At 52.6% G+C, this 17,134-nt stretch overlaps 1 protein-coding gene across 1 annotated transcript in view; it reads right to left on the bottom strand.

The window, feature by feature from the left end:
* Nucleotides 1-4,012: 4,012 nt before the first annotated feature.
* The window catches only part of SH3BP4 (SH3 domain binding protein 4), a 34,663-nt gene continuing 21,541 nt past the window's right edge, over nucleotides 4,013-17,134 (bottom strand). The window contains exons 3-5 of the mRNA XM_058809485.1: nucleotides 11,984-14,346; nucleotides 6,193-6,381; nucleotides 4,013-4,528 (exon numbers count right to left, since the gene is read on the bottom strand). Coding sequence (XP_058665468.1) covers nucleotides 4,304-4,528; nucleotides 6,193-6,381; nucleotides 11,984-14,346 — 2,777 coding nt within the window. The 3' untranslated portion in view covers nucleotides 4,013-4,303. The remainder of the gene's footprint in view (nucleotides 4,529-6,192; nucleotides 6,382-11,983; nucleotides 14,347-17,134) is intronic.

Raw genomic sequence — 17,134 nt, 5'->3', positions numbered from 1 at the left:
CAACATCCCAACATCCCAACATCCAGCACCAAGTGAGGCGTTTAAACAGTAAGAATTTACACATTCCTCCCCCAGCCAGAGCCCTCTTCCCTTGGACATCATCCTCCCACCCCAATCCTGCAATCAGCCACCCCTTGGGGAAAGCATACCTTTACATCCCTTCTTTCAGCCCCGTCATTATAATAAATTGTTTTTTTAAAAGCCCAAAGGTGCCATTTGTTGCTCAGAAGCCCCTGAATTCCAGCCATGGATTAAACCTGCTGAGCTGCGAAGAGGGGAGCCCCAGGGGATGCTTTGGGCAAAGCCTGTTGCCAAAAAAAAAGAAAAAAAAATAAAAGAAAAAAAATAAAAGACTTTGAAAGGAGGCTTGAGTGGGTCATGCTGTGAGCATGGGATGGGAGTTGCATTTCCTGGGATGATCACCATCATCTCCCTGAATTTCCAGCCATTCAAACCCTCTTTTGGTGAAAATTCAGGCCTGATTAAGTCACCCCGGGCTATTAAGGCAAAAGAAATTAAAGATCCAACAAAAAAGGAAATGAAAGATCCAACAAACAAGGAAATTAAAGATCCTACCAACAAGAAAACCCAAAGGTGGAACAGGGCTGCTTGGAACACCAGCAAATCCCAGGGCTGGTGCAGAATTCCAAGGATTCCACTGTGATCCTCACTGAAGGTGCTTCCAGCACGGTTTTCCACAGAACAAAGCATCAAGCCGCCAGCTGGCACCCCAGAGGAGGCTGGAAGCAGGGGACAGCCCTGGAAATGGAGGGATTTGGTGGCAAAAGGAAAACCTGAGAAAGATTTGGGAGCAGCCCTGCTCCTCTAAGCGCTATCACAGCGTGTCCTGGTAACCCACAAGAGGCTGTTCATGAGGAGCTTCAAGGGAAGGCAGCAAATCCTGCAGGGATTTTCAGCAGGGATTTCTGGGCATGGAAACCAACACCCAGAGAGCTGCAGGGTCTCATCAGGCTCCAGATTTCCCTGCAGACCAAGCTTTGTGTGGAGACCCTGATAGCCAGGGGGTGATTCTCCTCTCCCTCCCTGTCCTGAGACCTCTCCTCAGCCTTTTGGGGCTGGGTGAGCCCATGGAAGGTGATCCCTCACTTGTGAGGGCTGAAGCAGAGGAGAAAATGCTGTGGGGATGCATTTGCAAGGTGACCTGTGCTGAAGCACTGAAGAATAAAATCTCAAACCCTTTCTTTCCCTGAAGCTGAAATATTCCAGGGAGCAGGGGGAAGCCAAGGGGGAACTCCCCAAATCACCTGGCGGCTGTCCCTGTTTCCCAGAGCAGGGTATCCATGGTGAGAGCCCCAGCAGAAACCAGAATATTTCCCTTCCCTGCCTTGGGATCTGACCTCCACTGGGACTGGGAGCAGCACAACAGCCTTGGCTAAACACAGAGGTGTTTTCTCCAGCCAGAAAGCAACCAGGAAAACTCCTCTGTGCCAGAAGAAATCCTGCAACCACACCTTGTCCCACTTCAGGAAGTTCCTGACCTAGAGCTTGAGCACAAGCAGCAGGCTGGGGGTGAGATGGTTTCCAGGCACTTTTTCCCTTGGAGACAGTGGGGTGGAAAGGCTGAGGGAGGAGATTGGATTCAGGAGCACCGGCTCTGGGTGCTGGCACAGTGCAAACCCCACTAAATTAACCCCACTCTGCTTTGGGGTGGAGAGACAACAGCAGGTGACAACTAACTGGGAGCCCTGGAGTGTCGCAGACAACTTTTATGAAAAATCCTTTCCTTAGGATTTTTCCTCCTGAGAAGCTGGGAGGCCTCAGGAACAAAATGTAAACAATGGTTATCTGCTGCTGTGGAATGCAACAGGTGCATCTGTGACTGGTCTCATGCTGGTTGTTTCTAATTAATGGCCAATCACAGCCCAGCTGGCTCAGACTCTCTGTCCGAGCCACAAACCTTTGTTATCATTCCTTCTTTTTCTATTCTTAGCTGGCCTTCTGATGAAATCCTTTCTTCAATTCTTTTAGTATAGTTTTAATGTAATATATATCATAAAATAATAAATCAAGCCCTCTGAAACATGGAGTCAAATCCTCATCTCTTTTCTGATCCATGAACCCCTGTGAACACCATCACACTGGAGAGTAACAGCTTCCACTGGAATGGGGTTTTCCCCAGGAAAAAAAAAAAAATCTCCTTTTCCTTTAAAAAAATGACCATGAATTATAAGAACAGTTACTGCACAGGGGTGGCAATGCAAATCCCAGACAGAATTTTGGGAGAAGGCCTTGATTTAATTCAGAAGGGGGATACACTCCCAGCCCCAGCATGGGAGGAAGGACTGGATTTCAGACCAAAAATGGGGAGAAATTAATTCACCCTCATCCCACAGCCCCCAAAACGTGCCGGCCATGTTCCCAAGGCTCTGGGGAGGGCACAGGGTAGTGAGGAGAAAAAAAAAAATGGGATTATTCATGGATCAGGGGAGGCTCCAACTACTGCCACTCTGCCAGCACAGCCTCCTGCAGAGCTCCGGAGCCAGGGGGGAAAGCCCAGATTGGGGTAAAAAAACCCAGATTTGGGTAAAAGCCCAAGGGAAAGGCATCCTGCTGGCTGCACCTGGAGCTGGCCCTTGTTGCAGCAGGGATTTTAGCTCCTGCATGGAAAAGCAGGGACAGGGAAAGGGGCTGGGCTGTGGGGACCTGCACAGGAAACCCCCTAAAGCCCCTAAAAGGAAAACCCTTAAGCCCCCTAAAGGACAAATTTAAGGTTGTGGGATCCATAGAGAGTGATCACTTCTGGGCATGGGATTTTGGGAAAAGGCACCATTCCCTCCATCAGATGATGCCTTTCCTACTCTTTTTCTTCCACTGTTTCTTTTTAAATTCACCTCAAAAGAAAAAAAAAAAAAAACCAAAAAAAACCCATCCTTTAGGAACCTCTACACGTCCTCTGGCTGCAGCTTTCCACCAAAAGGAGCCTTTGCACTTAAAATAATCTTTCTGTGCAAAAAATATTCCCCTCCCAGGAGGTGAAATACCTGAAAGCTGGGGAGCAGAGGGAGGGAAGGAGGAAAGGGAGGAAAGGAAGTCACTCAAAAAACTCAGATTTAAAAGGAGGAAGAGAAAAATAATACGGGGACTGGGTGACACAAATATTGAGGGTTTTGGCACCAGGTTTATAGCAAAGGTTACTTACAAGTTAAACTGGATTTGAGGAGCCTTGAAGAATTAGAAATCAATGGCAAAGAGCACCTGGAACATCCCCAGAGAGCTCAGATTTCAAAATAGGAGAAAGAGTCTTTCTCTTGTCTCTTTTTTTTCCTTTTTTTCCCTTTGCCTGTAGAGGGATTATCTGCATGGCAACAATTTCCTCCCCCTTTCTGGCCTCTTCCCCCGAGCAGGAGCACCTGGGGACTTTGATTCCCTCTCACCATCCTCCTGATCCATCTCCTGAGGTCTCTGGAGAGCCCCAAACGTCCAGGTTCTTCCAGAGGTGTCCTGCACCACATCCAGGGGGGAAGAAGCTCCTCCTGGTTAAAAAACAGGAGCAGGCAACTCCCTGGCCACAAACAAGAAAATCCACATCTGCAGAGACATGGAAATAACCCAAAAATCAACCAGAATGCTCACAGGGCCTGTGAATAAAATAAAATAAAATAAAATAAAATAAAATAAAATAAAATAAAATAAAATAAAATAAAATAAAATAAAATAAAATAAAATAAAATAAAATAAAATATAAAATAAAATAAAATAAAATAAAATAAAAGTTGTTTTTGGTGCAAGGGCTGAGCACACCCCAAATTTAGGGACAGCCCAAGTTCCTGTAGTGCTTTAGTCTCAGCTGCCTGTAGTGGGGGGAAAGGGCATTTACCGTGCTTCCTCTTAAAATATATATTTACAGGACTCATACTTGTCTCAAACCCCATCATTTCAAAGCAGTTTCTGCAACTTAAAACCAGCCACAGCTTCCCCCACCCCTCCCCCAAAGTGGTCACAACTTCTACTGCTCGTTAAAAAAATTAAACTTTTATTTGTAAATGCCTAGAAAACACGATTTCTTTTGGGATCCCTCCCCACCCCTTTGCCCTCCTGAAAGTTTTTTTAATTTTTTCAGTAAGAAATAGTTTAACTGGATGAAAAGCCATCCCCTTCCAGATGAACTCCCATCAGGGTGGGATATCTCCTGCTGATTTCCAGTCCGGATGGAGAACTTGCAGACTTTGGCCTCTTCAAACCCAACCTCCACTTCTTCTCCTTAAAGCCAAAGGGAGAGCAGGGGGGGAAAAAAAACAGAGGGAAAAAAATTCCCAGCCAAGGAGAAGAGGACAACCACGGGCTAGATGGCAAAATCCTCGTGGTCCTGGGGGCTGAAGGCCGCTGCCCTCAGCATGTCCAAGGAGTTGACGAGGATCAGGGTGCCCGTGAGGTGCTTCCAGCGCTTGGTGATGGGGTTCTTCATCTTGTCCAGCCCCGTGTGCAGCTCCTGGATGACGTCCCTGTAGCTGTCCCCCATCTGGCTGCTCCAGGTCAGCAGGAAGTCGTAGGCCGGCTTCCACATGGCCTGGGGAGAGGGGGGGGACACAGGTGGGAGGGAATCAGAGCTCAGCCAGCATCCCAAAACAGGCACATTCCCAGGAAAACAGCCCCCCAACACCGTCAGAGCCCTGTGTTCCTCCAAGGGGAGTGTGCTCTGGAGGAACCTCCAGAGAAACATGGAATCCTTTGGGTTGGAAAGGCCTTTAAGACTTTGGGACCAACCATTAATCTGGTAAGTCTGGCAGTGCTGCCTCAAAGGTTGGACTCCAACACCTTAAGGGTGTTTTCCAGCCCAGAGAATTCCAGGATCTGTGGAGATCCAGGTGTGCCTGCCCTCACCTTGCTGTCCACCAGCATTGTAGGCCCTTTAACACCATTAAGGCCCTTTAAGACCATTGGGCCCAACCATTAACCTGGTGGGTCTGTTTCACAGACATTTTCTGAAAAATCCTTTCCTTAGGATTTTTCCTCCTGAGAAGCTGAGAGGCCTCAGGAACAAAATGCAAACAATGGTTATCTGCTGCTGTGGAATGCAACAGGTCCATCTGTGGTTGGCCCATGTTGGTTGTTTCTAATTAATGGCCAATCAAAGCTGGCTCGGACTCTCTGTCTGAGACACAAACCTTTATTATCATTCTTTGCTATTCTATTCTTAGCTAGCCTTCTCATGAAATCCTTTCTTCTATTCTTTTAGTATAGTTTTAATGTAATATATATAATAAAATAATAAATCAAGCCTTCTGAAACATGGAGTGAAATCCTCATCTCTTCCCTCAACCTGAGACCCCTGTGAACACCGTCACAGGCCTGGCTCAAAGGTTGGATTCCAACACCTTGAAGGTGTTTTCCAGCCCAGCCAATTCCAGGAAGTGTGGAGAGCCAGGTGTGCCTGCCCTTACCTTGCTGTCCACCATGCTGCTCTTGTCACGCTGTGGGGCCTTGTAGGCCCTTTAACACCATTAAGGCCCTTTAACACCATTGGGCCCAACCATTAACCTGGTAGGCCTGGCAGTGCTGGCTCAAAGGCTGGACTCCAACACCTTGAAGGTGTTTCCAGCCAAGAGAGTTCCAGGATTTGTGGAGAACCAGACGTGTCTGCCCTCACCTCACTGCCCACTGTGCTGCTCTTATTGCGGTGCGGAGCCTCGTAAGCTCTTTAAGACCATTAAGGCCTTTGAGACCATTGGGCCCAACCATTAACCTGTGGGTCTGGCTCAAAGGTTGGACTTCCAATATCTTGTAGATGTTTTCCAGCCCAGAGAATCCCAGGATCTGTGCAGATCCAGGTGGGCCGGCCCTCACCTCGCTGTCCACCGAGACACTCTTGTCGCAGTGCGGGGCCTCGTAGACCCTTTAATACCATTAAGGCTCCCCCATTAACCTGGTGGGCCTGGCAGTGCTGGCTCAAACGCTGGACTCCAACACCTTGAAGGTGTTTTCTAGCTGAAAGAATTCCAGGATCTGTGCAGAGCCAGGTGTGCCTGCCCTCACCTCACTGTCTACCATGCTGCTCTTGTCGTGGTGCGGGGCCTTGTAGGCCCTTTAACACCATTAAGGCCCTTTAAGACCATTGGGCCCAACCATTAACCTGGTGGGTCAGGCTCAAAGGCTGGACTCCAACACTTTGAAGATCTTTTCCAGCCCACAGAATTCCAGGATCTGTGGAGATCCAGGCATGCCTGCCCTCACCTCGCTGTCCACCGAGCCGCTCTTGTCACGGTGCGGGGCCTCGTAAGCGTCCATCTGCTGCTTGGACACCTTGGCCAGCTTCTCGGCCAGCTCCCGCCAGCGCTGGGCCACCTCCACGGCCGTGGTCAGCAGCACAAAGTCCTGGATCAGCCTCACCACCAGCCCTTGGCAGTCCATCTTCAGCAGGGCCTGCAGGACACGGGAAAAAGCAAAGGCCGGGTTAGCTCCCCCCTGGAGTATCCCAAAAATCCTTCTGCCTCCTTTGTAGTGACAGCTGGGGAAATGAGGCCAGCAGGCTTGGCAAGAGAATAATCCCATTAATTGAACAAAGTGCTGGACCCCTCTGGATGAGGTTTGCAGCCCGGTTCTCCAGGCAGCCCCTCCTGAGATGTCCAGGCCTCACCTTAAGCAGTTTAAAGCATCCCAGGGGCTGAGGACAACAGATGCTTTTAATCAAGGGAACTAATCCAGACTCCACCCCAGAGCTGCAGGATCCTTCAGAGCAGTGGGCAAGGCACAGCCAGGACACAGCAAGGCACATTCTGGGATGGGACCTGGGGGGCACTCGGTGACTGAGACCCAGGTAAGGACTCTGACACTGCAGGACCATTGCTCAGCTTGGGATGCTCTTCCTCTTCTCCTCCTCCTCTTCCTGCATCATTTATTGTCCTAAAAGCTGAGGTTTTCCACAAATGGTTTTGAAGTGGAAAGAGCAAATGCATCAGTCCGGATTTTCTAGGTAGGAATGATTTAGTCATGCAAAAAAAGGATGGAGTGGGGTTAGCTCCTGCCTTGAAATGTCAAATCCCATTAAAATCCCTTCAGAGTGGGATGAAGCTGCAGTAGGGGAGAAGCTCCAGTGCAGCCCTGGAAAAGGAAGGGTTTAATGGCAGTGTTCACTCTCAGAGGATGGGATCTGACTGCCAGGAGCATCATCCCACTCCCCAGCGCTCCCACAGATTCTGGACCACAACAGTCCCAGCAGCAGCAACCCCAGACCCTGGGCAAATCCCACCCTGAACCTCAAGGGGGGGGGCCTTTGGTGTTATTAAAAATGGAAATTAAGCAAACAGACCCCACCCACTCCTTCACAGCAGCACGGGGATGGTTCTTGTGGAAATCATCAGGATAAGGTGATTCCCAAAGTGACCTTTCTGTCCCTCTGGGTCCTGACACCTCCTCCCAACACAGGGGTCTGGGAAAATCCAGGTTTGGCTCTGGGGCAAAGAAGGGTTAAATCCTCCCACTGGAGACTGCACAGGGACGGTTGGGGGAGGGAAGATGGGAACATCTGAAACCACTCCAGCGATTTGCAAAGCAAATGCACGCTGATTTTTCCCCTTATCTGCTCCCAGCTCAGAGCTGAGCTGGGCTCTAATCACAGCTGCAGCCCAGCACGTGCCTGCTCCTCCAAAGTGCTGACACCAGCTTCCTGTGGGAGCCAGGGAGGCCATAAACCCCCTTGTCCAACGAGCAGGGAAAATCCAGCCAAAGGAGCACATTTGGCTTGGCAAAAAGACGTTCAGGAGTGTTTAGATCTCACACACCTGCGCCAGAACCGAACCACCTCCTCTCCTACAGCCCAGGGATCAGCTCCCCTCTGGATCCAACACCTTCTCTGGATCCTCCACCCTCTCTGGATCCTCCACCTTCTCTGGATCCAGCTCCCTCTCTGGATCCTGGGCCCTCTCTGGATCCAGCTTCCCACCAGCTCCCTCTCTACACCCAGCTCCCTCTCTGGATCCTGCAGCCCCTCTGGATCCAGCTCCCCTCTGGATCCTGCTCCCCTCTGGATCCTCCACCCTCTCTGGATCCAACTCCCCTTGGGATCCTCCACCCTCTCTGGATCCTGCACCTCTCTGGATCCAGCTCCCTTCTCTGGATCCAGCTCCCCCTCTCTGGATTCAGCTCCCCTCTCTGAATCCTCTACCTTCTCTGGATCCAGATCCCCTCTGGATCTTCCACCCTCTGGATCCTGCTCCCTCTCTGGATCCTCCATACTCTCTGGACCCTCCACCCTCTCTGGATCCTGCTCCCCTCTGGATCCAGCTCCCTCTCTGCAGGATCCCAAGGAAGGGAGCAGGCTGAACATCCCCAGCCCTGCCTTTCCAGGCAGCTGGATGCCAATCCCTGCACAGCCTGGCCTTTGGGGGAGCAGGATGAAGGAGCTGCTCCCACCTCCTGCCCGAGGTCAGAGGCAGTGCCTGGAGCTGGGCTCAGAAGGATGGAGCTACAGGAGATGGATTCTCCTGCTCTAGGTGAACAACAAAGCAGCAGCAGGGAAAACACCCAGGAGGGCACCCCATCAAAGAGCTGCAAAATCACTCAAAACAACAACTCTGGGAGAAATGGGTGGGTCGGCCTAACTCTGAAACCTTCTGATGGCCACAGAACCACCTGCCGTGCCCTGGCAGCTCCAGCCCCATGGGGACAGGCGACAGGACACCAGGGGATGGGATGCAAGGCAGCCAGAGGGGGAATATTACTGGAAACACGGTGAGATACCAGGATTAGCTCAGCAGACCTAATCCTCCAGTGGGATTATGCCACAATTGCTTCCATCCTCCTCCCTTGCCCTGGACAAGCCTCCCAGGATAGCCTACAGGATAGCTGGGTCCACTCACCGTGTCTCCATCCCTCATCACCCAGGTGTGACCTGGGCTGTGCTTTGCCAGAGCCCTTGGAAATATTTATTGTTTATTGTTTATTCCCCTGGGAGCAGCTGGGAACCGGCTGGGCCAGCCCAGCAAAGAGCAAAGAGGGTGTTTGATATTCAAATCCCAGTTCAAAGCAGAAACACCTCAACTTGAAAGGCATCCAGGGGAGGCTGAATTTACATCCCAGCTTTGAAATGCAGAATCCCATTTCCTAATGAAGGAAAGCAGCATTGTGGAGGAAAACAGCTCCCCCCTGGGACTTCCTCAAACCTGGGGGATAAAGGCCCTGTGTCCCCAAGCAGACCATGAGAGCCACGGGGCGAGAGGATGCTCCTGCTCAGGCTCCTGGCTCACCATCCTCTCCAGGATACAGGTCAGGTTTTGACCCAAAGAAGTTGTCTCTGTACAAGTGTTCCCCAAAATAACCCTTGTTTGGGCATCAAACATCTCTCTCGCTCACTGTTTTGGCTGTCACCACCTCCAAAGTCATCTTGCATGTTTAAAATACACACTCTCAGCCTTAAATACTGATTTTTTTTTTTCGTTTACCTCATAAAGTCTTGCACTGCCTCCCATGGGGAGTGATGCCCAGCTGGATCTCAGCATGCTGAGGGTGGTGAGGCCCCCCTGGTTGCTCAGAGATGTGGCTTCACATCCCTGGAAGTGTCCCAGGCCAGGCTGAACAGGGCTTGGAGCAGCCTGGGATAATGGGAGGTGTTCCTGCCCATGGCAGGGGGTGGAAAGGAATGGGCTTTAAGGTCCTTTCCGACCCAAAGCTTTGGACACCCTGACCTGCAGGACTCTAGGACAGCTCCACAGCTTTAGGAACACACCAGGGACAAGCAGAAACTCTTGGCAGGAGCCAGGCAGCAGCACATGGATACCTGGATACCGCGAGTCAGAGCAAACAAAACAACGGGAGGGGAAAAAAAAAATATCCCAAGCTCATCTCCTGTGTGACCTTTACAAGCTGCCTGGAGAAGAACAAGCTCAGAGTTTCCTCCCCACAGCTCCCTGCTGCCGTGCCAGGGGCCATTCCCACCAGAGCCGTGTTTTTCCCAACAGCAGAGTCTGTTGGAGGGATGATAAATGAGAGTCTCTCTGACAAGCAGGGAGGCACAAAAGCTGTGTCTCAGGGCAGGTCTAACCCCACGGGCCAGGCACCAGGGGCAATGAAATTTTCTTGAATCCATGCCCAGCTTTTTTATCCAAGCCATCCATGTGCTGCCTGCTTCCGAGGGGCAGAGAGGAGGCAGGGAGGGAGAGCTTTCCCTCTCTGCTGAGCAACCACATCCCCCCCAGTTACCTTCACACTCCAGTGCTGGTGCCTGATTAGAGGAGTAGTAATTAAAGGCAGATTACTGATTAATCAGTAATCATGACCAGGCTTTTCCTTGCTTGGCTGCTGGTGCACGACTCTGCCACTGGCGCTTTGTGTACTCAACACTGATAATCCTGCTTCTGCTTCTGCCTTCCCAGCCCTTCTGAGGGGAGACAAACCAACTTTCTTTCAGCTGAAATGGCCACACTGGAGCTTAGTGCAGCTGGCTCCCCTTGCCAGAAAGCCAGTCCATTTGTTACAAATAAAATCAGATTTGAACACAATAAAATCCATTACTGCTCCATTGCCATCCCCTGAAACATCATTATTTTCTTCTTTCAACAGGCTCAATCTAATTTCTCCATAGGCTAAGGAGGATTTGACGGCAGCCAGGGGTTTTGGAGGCAGCATCATGTTCCACCAAGAAGGGAGCTCATCCTTGATCCACAGGCTCAGCCTCACAGAGAGCAGGATTAGACAAACAAGGAGAATAAAACCTGCCCTGGGACTCTGCTCTCCTGACAGCCACAGGGGAGCAGGATGTTTTCCTGCAGCTCCCCAGCCCTCCCCTGGAGCCAGCAGCTCCCTGAGCCTTATCTTTCCCTTTGTCTCCTCGTGAGGATTCTCCATGACCTAAAGGCTGCCTGGGATCCCTGAAAACAATGGGGAGAGATAAAAGCAACACCTAGGGGGTTTGCAAACAGGTAAAGCAAACAGTCCCGGGAGCAGCAAGGATTTCATCCCAACAATCATTGAGCTGATGATTAAAGGAGCAAGCCCTCCCTTGGGGGGGAAACAGGGGGGGTTTTCCAATCCTGGGTGAGGAAAGGGTCACTGATGGCCAGGAGAACCCTGCAACAGAAGCAGTGTTGGTGGCATGACCTGAAACTGAAAGTCAGAGCTGCAATGTCACCCCACAGGCCCCAGAGTGGTACCCGGGCACAGGGAACTCTCCAGACAACATTTCCATGAGTAACAATGGATTCCATACTCTCCGTAACACCTTCTACTCAATCCTTAAATTCCCCCCTTCTCCCTAAAAGGAATGTGGGAACTGAACTCCTCCACTCAGCCACAGCCCCCTTTTGCCGTAATTTCATTTTGCCAAGCAAGGCCGCCGCTATTCCTTAATCCAATTGACATTTTAAACCATGCTCTTCTCCATAACTCAGTTACTCTGCTCCTGTGGGACAGCACAGAACCGGAGAGAGTTGCAAATCTCTCCCAGACACTTTGCCCTGTATTTTCTTTGGCTCACTTCCTATTAAGTGCTAGAAAGGATCGTGGAGGTGATATTTTGTGAGGGATTTACTTGCTAACGGCATCCTAGGAATATTGGCAGGCAGCACTTCTCCCAGATTCCTTTCAGGACATGGAGCAAGTCACACATTTCCGTTTGTAACGTATAAAACATCCCAGCTCAGAGGTGCCACTCAAAAACAAGGCTCCCCATCCCTCAAAGTGTTCCAGGCCAGGTTGAACAGGGCTTGGAGTGACCTGGGACAGTGGAAGGTGTCCCTGCCCATGGCAAGGGGTGGAACTGGATGAGCTTTGAGGCTTCTTTCAACCCAGGCCATTGTGTGATTCTGGAATTCCAAGCACCTTAGTGCATCCCTCATTATTGCCATGATCCTGCTAAACCAAGATCCCACCCACCACAGGGCTGGACTTCCACCTGGCAGTGCCCAGCAGTCCTCAGAAGACATTCAAGGTGGATTTCATGCCCCAAAGACTGAACTAGGGAACTGGCACCTCCCCTGATGCCACTGCAGAGCCAGGAACGAAGTCCCCCTTCGCCAGGCCTCAGACTCACCGTCATCAGCTCCTTCTGGAAGGACTTCCTCTCCTTGTTCTCCACGCTGTTGCAGTCCTCCTTCAGCTTCTCCAGCACAGAGGCCACCCTCTCCGGTTCGCTGTCCAGCTCCGCCCGGCAGAAGAAGGAGAGCGGCAGGTTCAGGTAGCCCAGGGCATCGGCAAAGGAGCGCCAGCTGCTGAGGTTCTCCATCAGCAGAGTCCTCACCGAGGCGTAGATGTAGGTCAGGAACTTGCAGGGCCTCAGGATCTGCTCCAGCAGCAGGCTGGTGGTGAGGTCCGGCCCAGAGAAGTAGCTGGGTTTGACCTTGCCCACCACCAGCACGTTTTTGGTGTGCACGAGGCCGACCTTGCCCTGGTAGTAGCCGATGTACCACTCCTTGGTCCACAGCTGCCCTTTCAACCTGACCTTCTCCTCGCTGAGGAGGGCGATGACGTCTCCCTTCTTGTACTCCAGCAAGTAGTGGTTCTTGCTCTGCCTCACCACTGTCTTCAGCAGCTTCCCGTACTTGAGGCTCAACACCGGCCGGTCCTGAAAAACCGGATACTTGGCGGTGGCAGCCAGCGGGGAGAGGATGATCTTCCCCACCTCGTTCTTCTTCAGGAACCGCCTCTGCCCCGTGGGTTTGATGGCACTCTTCGGTGGCGGCTGCGGCGTCTGGACGCAGAACTGGGTGAGGATGGCATCCTGGTCATCCTTGACCTGTATCCTCAGCGTGAAGTCCGACAGCTCGTTGGGGTCGTGGGAGGAGATGGGGAAGATGAGGCGGCTGACCTTGCCCAGCTTCATCTGGAAGCCCCGCACGATCTTGGCCTGCTCGCTGGCCTTCACCTCGTAGTTGGTCATGTTGGAGAACATGCAGAGCTTGAGGTCCTGGGGCTGGGACAGGGAGAACTGGTGCTTGCCCCAGAGCTGCAGGGCGACCGGAGCCGGGCTGTGGCACTGCCTGGTGACCTCGTTGACCAGCAGGGTCTTGGGGGCGCACTCATGGCCGAACATGGCCACCACGGTCTTGAAGGAAGGGTGGATGTGCTTGGGGCCATAGACGCCCACTGTGATCTTCTTGCTGATGTAATCCCACACGGTGTAAGGGTAGAGGATGTTCTGGCCCTGCGCCACAGCCGCGATGTACATGCAGGGCTCCAGGTTCTCCAGCTGCACCTGGATGGTGTCCCCATAGGAATAGCTCAGCTGCAATGGTGTGTAGGGCCCTTCCTTCATGTCGCTGCGCAGGCACTGCAGCCCCACCAGGCTCTTGCTCACCGCGTCGCTCTTGACCTCCGCCGACACCTTCATCTCCAGGATGATGAAGGTCTTCACCTCCATGTTGCTGAGCTTGATCTGCAGCACGGGGCTGATGGTGCTGCACTTGTCGCTGTTGAGCTCCAGCGGCGGGTCCAGCATGGCCTTCATGGAGATCTGCTGCGTCTCGCCAGGGCACACGTGGCCCTCAGGCACGTGGATGCTGATGTTGGTGTCCGGCAGCTGCACGGCCCCGCCGGAGCTGTCCAGCTTGCACACGATGTTGGTCTCCACCGGCTGCGTCTGACCCCAGCCGGGATTCTGGCCAAGCAAATCCAAGTCGTGGCAAGACCGGGCCAGCTTCCTGTGGTTCAGCCACGCTGTCCTAAAATCCTCCCTGCTCTGGAACTGCTCGGGGGTAGGGGACTTCAAACCGCTGAAGAAACCCGAGGAGGCCGGCGCGTCCGACTTGGCCTGGAGGACAGACAGCTCGGACAAGCTGTAGGAGCGTTTGCTTCGGAAGAAGGGGTTGTCCCTCCTCACGGGCTGCTCCACATCCAGCCTGTTGGTGGAGGGAAACTCATCAAAAAGATTCCCCAAACTGCTGTTGGCAGCTGAAGTGGGGAGAGCTGCCGTGGGAGCTGCCGTATCAAAGAGCAACAAATCCACGGCCACGCTGGAGTCGGACTCTTTGTCCGAGCCGGGCGCCGCTTGCGAATTCCCGTTCAGGAACGGGTTGGTGTGCACTCCGTTGAGGAAGGGGTTGTTGTGGTAGGATTTGGCAGAGTTTCTCTTCCCTTCAGCCCACTCCCCAAGCAGGTCCAGCTCCTTGACACCCTCGTCGGGGCTCTCCAGCAGGCTGTCGATGACACCGCTGTCGGTGAGCGAGGAGTTGCGGTGGCCCACGGGCTGCACGTAGGAGGAAGGGATGTAGCCCATCTCCGTGGTGTTGTGGGCGTACCACCACTCCCCTCCCGACGTGTCCAGCACGTACAGGTGGTCCCCCTTGGAGAACTTCAGCGTGGTGAAGTTGGTGGGGCAGTAGTCCTTGATCGCCACCACTTCCTTGGCGTTCCCGAAGGACGTGGGGTTGTCCACCAGCAAGGCACTGGGAGAAGGCACTGAGGAGGCAAGGAAGAGACAGCAGTGTGAGAAATGCTCAGCACAGCCACCACTGACTTGGAAGCCTTCATTCCAGGTCACCATTCCACACTGTTTTTAGTGATGAAGGTGGTTTTGAGATCCCCGAATCATTAAAGTTGGAAAAGGCCTCCAAGACCATCGAGTCCAACCATTAACGCAGCACAGCTAGGTCCACCTCTAAGCCAGGTCCCCAAATGCCACATCTATGTGTTTTCTGAACACTTGCAAGTCCACTGATTCCCTAGGCAGTCTCTCAAGCCTGTAGGTATTTTTCTCCATAATTTTTTTTCAAGAAAACTCCACTATTTCTGGTACATTCACACCTCTCTTCCCTAAAGGGTTCATCCAAACCCAAGATAACTCTCCCTACAGGCTAAAAACCCTCTTGCTCTGCTGCAACCCCTCTCCTGCACATCTGAAACATGCCCAGAGCAGCTGTGGCTGCCTCTGAATCCCTGGAAGTGTTCCAGGCCAGGTTGATGGGGCTTGGAGTAACCTGGGCTAGGGGAACATGTCTTCTGCTTTCAGGTCCCTCCCAAATCAAACCAATCTGTGGTTCTGAAGGTTACCCAGGTTGAACCCTCACAGAATCCCACCCCTCCCTCCCACACTGCTGTTCTGGTGCTGGCAGCATCTCCAAACCCCATTCAGAAGTGCCAGTGGAAGAGTTTTCTGCTAGAGAATCCCAATTTACATCCAGGCTGGGCTGAGCCTACACTGTCACCCTATTTATTGGCTTAGCTCTCATTTTCAGGATGTGTTTCTGTAAAAAGCATTAAAAACAAGCTGCAGATGATGCCACATCAATGGTTAAATGTGTGCTGCCTCCCCAGAGAGTCTGAGGAAAACAAGGAAAGCTGGATATTAACCAACAGGGAGTTGCAAGGGAACTGGGACAGCACCTGCTTCAACAGAGCTCTGTGGGAGGAAAAGGGAGTTTAGAAAACACAGGAAGCCCTTAAAATCCCAGAGACAAAGGGATGGGAGCTCAGAATGCACATCCCTGGAGCCTCCACTCACAGGCTGGCAGCACTTCTCACTTCCCACAATAAAAAGGGAAGATACAGCTGAGCAAAGAGAGGCCTTTAAATATAGCCTGGGGGGCTGAGTATTCCAAGGAGAAGAGTTTTGTACACATCCTCTGCCAGCAGGCAAAGGTGTGGGGGCATTCATCCAGTGGGAAACTGCACAGAAACTCCAAACTGGAATTCTTTTGGCAGCCTGCTAGGTTGGAAGCCGCTGTTAACTCGGTCATGCTGCAGGATGGAGCATTTTTAGTGCCAGATCAGACAGGCAAGAGGCTGTTCCCTTGTCCCTCCAGCTGGGCATGCAGGGGTTAACAGGGATGTGCTGAAACCCCTCGGATAAGAGGAGCAATTCCTGGTTTTGCATTAAAACCCATCTAATTTGCAGCAAGTGTTTGATGTTCAGGTGCTACACCTGCAAAAACAATCTCCTTTGTGCGTGTTTACTCTCAAGGCCCTCAGCTGCTCTCCAGCTTCCACCTGGAGCTTTTCCTTGGGATGCTCTCCTGCCAGGGGAGCAGCAATTCCCCTCCCACCTGACCGCAGCATAAAAGGAAAACACAGCAGGGAAAAAAAAAAGCAATAAAAGCTGGAAAAAAACCCAAACCTAAAAAGGATTATTGGAGGAGCAAGCTGCAGGCTCCCAGCGCTGGGGAGAGGGAAACACTTTTGTCACCACCTTGTTGGTGTCACCAAGGCTTCCCAGGGGTGGGGATGGGCCTGGAATGAGGAGGGGGGGATGCCCAGGCACTTTTTGAGCCCTCCCAGTGGGTGGGGATGGGTCTGGAATGAGGAGGGGGAGATGCCCAGGCACCTTTCCAGCCCTCACAGGAGGTGGGGATGGCCTGGAGTGAGGAGAGAGTGATGCCCAGCCACCTTTTGAGCCCTTCTAGGTGGTGGGGATGGTCTGGAATGAGGAGGGGGGAATGTCCAGGCACCTTCTGAAACCTTCTAGGGGGTGGCGTTGGCCTGAAATGAGGAAGGGGGGATGCCCAGCACCTTTTGACCTTTCCCAGGGGTTAGGATTGCCCTGAATAAAGAGGGGGGCATGCCCAGGCACTTTCTGAGCCCTCCCAGGGGATGGAGATGGGCCTGGATGAGGAGGGAAGGATGCCCAGGCACCTTTTGAGCCCTTCTAGGGGTGGGAATGGGCCTGGAGTGAGGAAGGGGATGATTCCCAGGCATCTTTGGACCTCTTCCAGGGGTGGGGATGGCCTGGAATGAGGAGGGGGGATGCCCAGGCACCTATGAAGCCTTCCCAGGGATGGGGATGGGCCTGGAATGAGGAGAGAGTGATGCACAGGCACCTTCTGAAACCTTCTAGGTGGTGGAGATGACCTGGAATGAGGAGGGGGTGATGCCCAGGCACCTTTGGAGGCCTTCTAGGTGGTGGGGATGGTCTGGAATGAGGAGCAGGGGATGCCCAGGCACCTTTTGAGCCTTCCCAGGGGTGGGGATGGACCTGGAATGAGGAGGGAGTGATGTCCAGGCACCTTTGGAGCCTTTCTAGGTGGTGGGGATGGCCTGGAACGAGGAGGGGGGGATGTCCAGGCACCTTTCCAGCCCTCCAGAGGGATTGGGGATGGCCTGGAATGAGGAAGGGGGGATGCCCAGGCACCTTTTGAGCCCTCCCAGAGGATGGGAATGGGCTGGAGTGAGGAAGGGGGGGATGCCCAGGCACCTTCTGAAACCTTCTAGGGGGTGGGGATGGCCTGGAATGAGGAAGGGGGGATGCCCAGGC

Source organism: Ammospiza caudacuta, chromosome 8 (genome assembly GCF_027887145.1).
Source record: "Ammospiza caudacuta isolate bAmmCau1 chromosome 8, bAmmCau1.pri, whole genome shotgun sequence".
NCBI classification, from domain to species: domain Eukaryota; kingdom Metazoa; phylum Chordata; class Aves; order Passeriformes; family Passerellidae; genus Ammospiza; species Ammospiza caudacuta.
The sequence above is the reverse complement of the archived record's forward strand: the minus strand, read 5'-3'. Positions and strand labels throughout refer to the sequence as shown.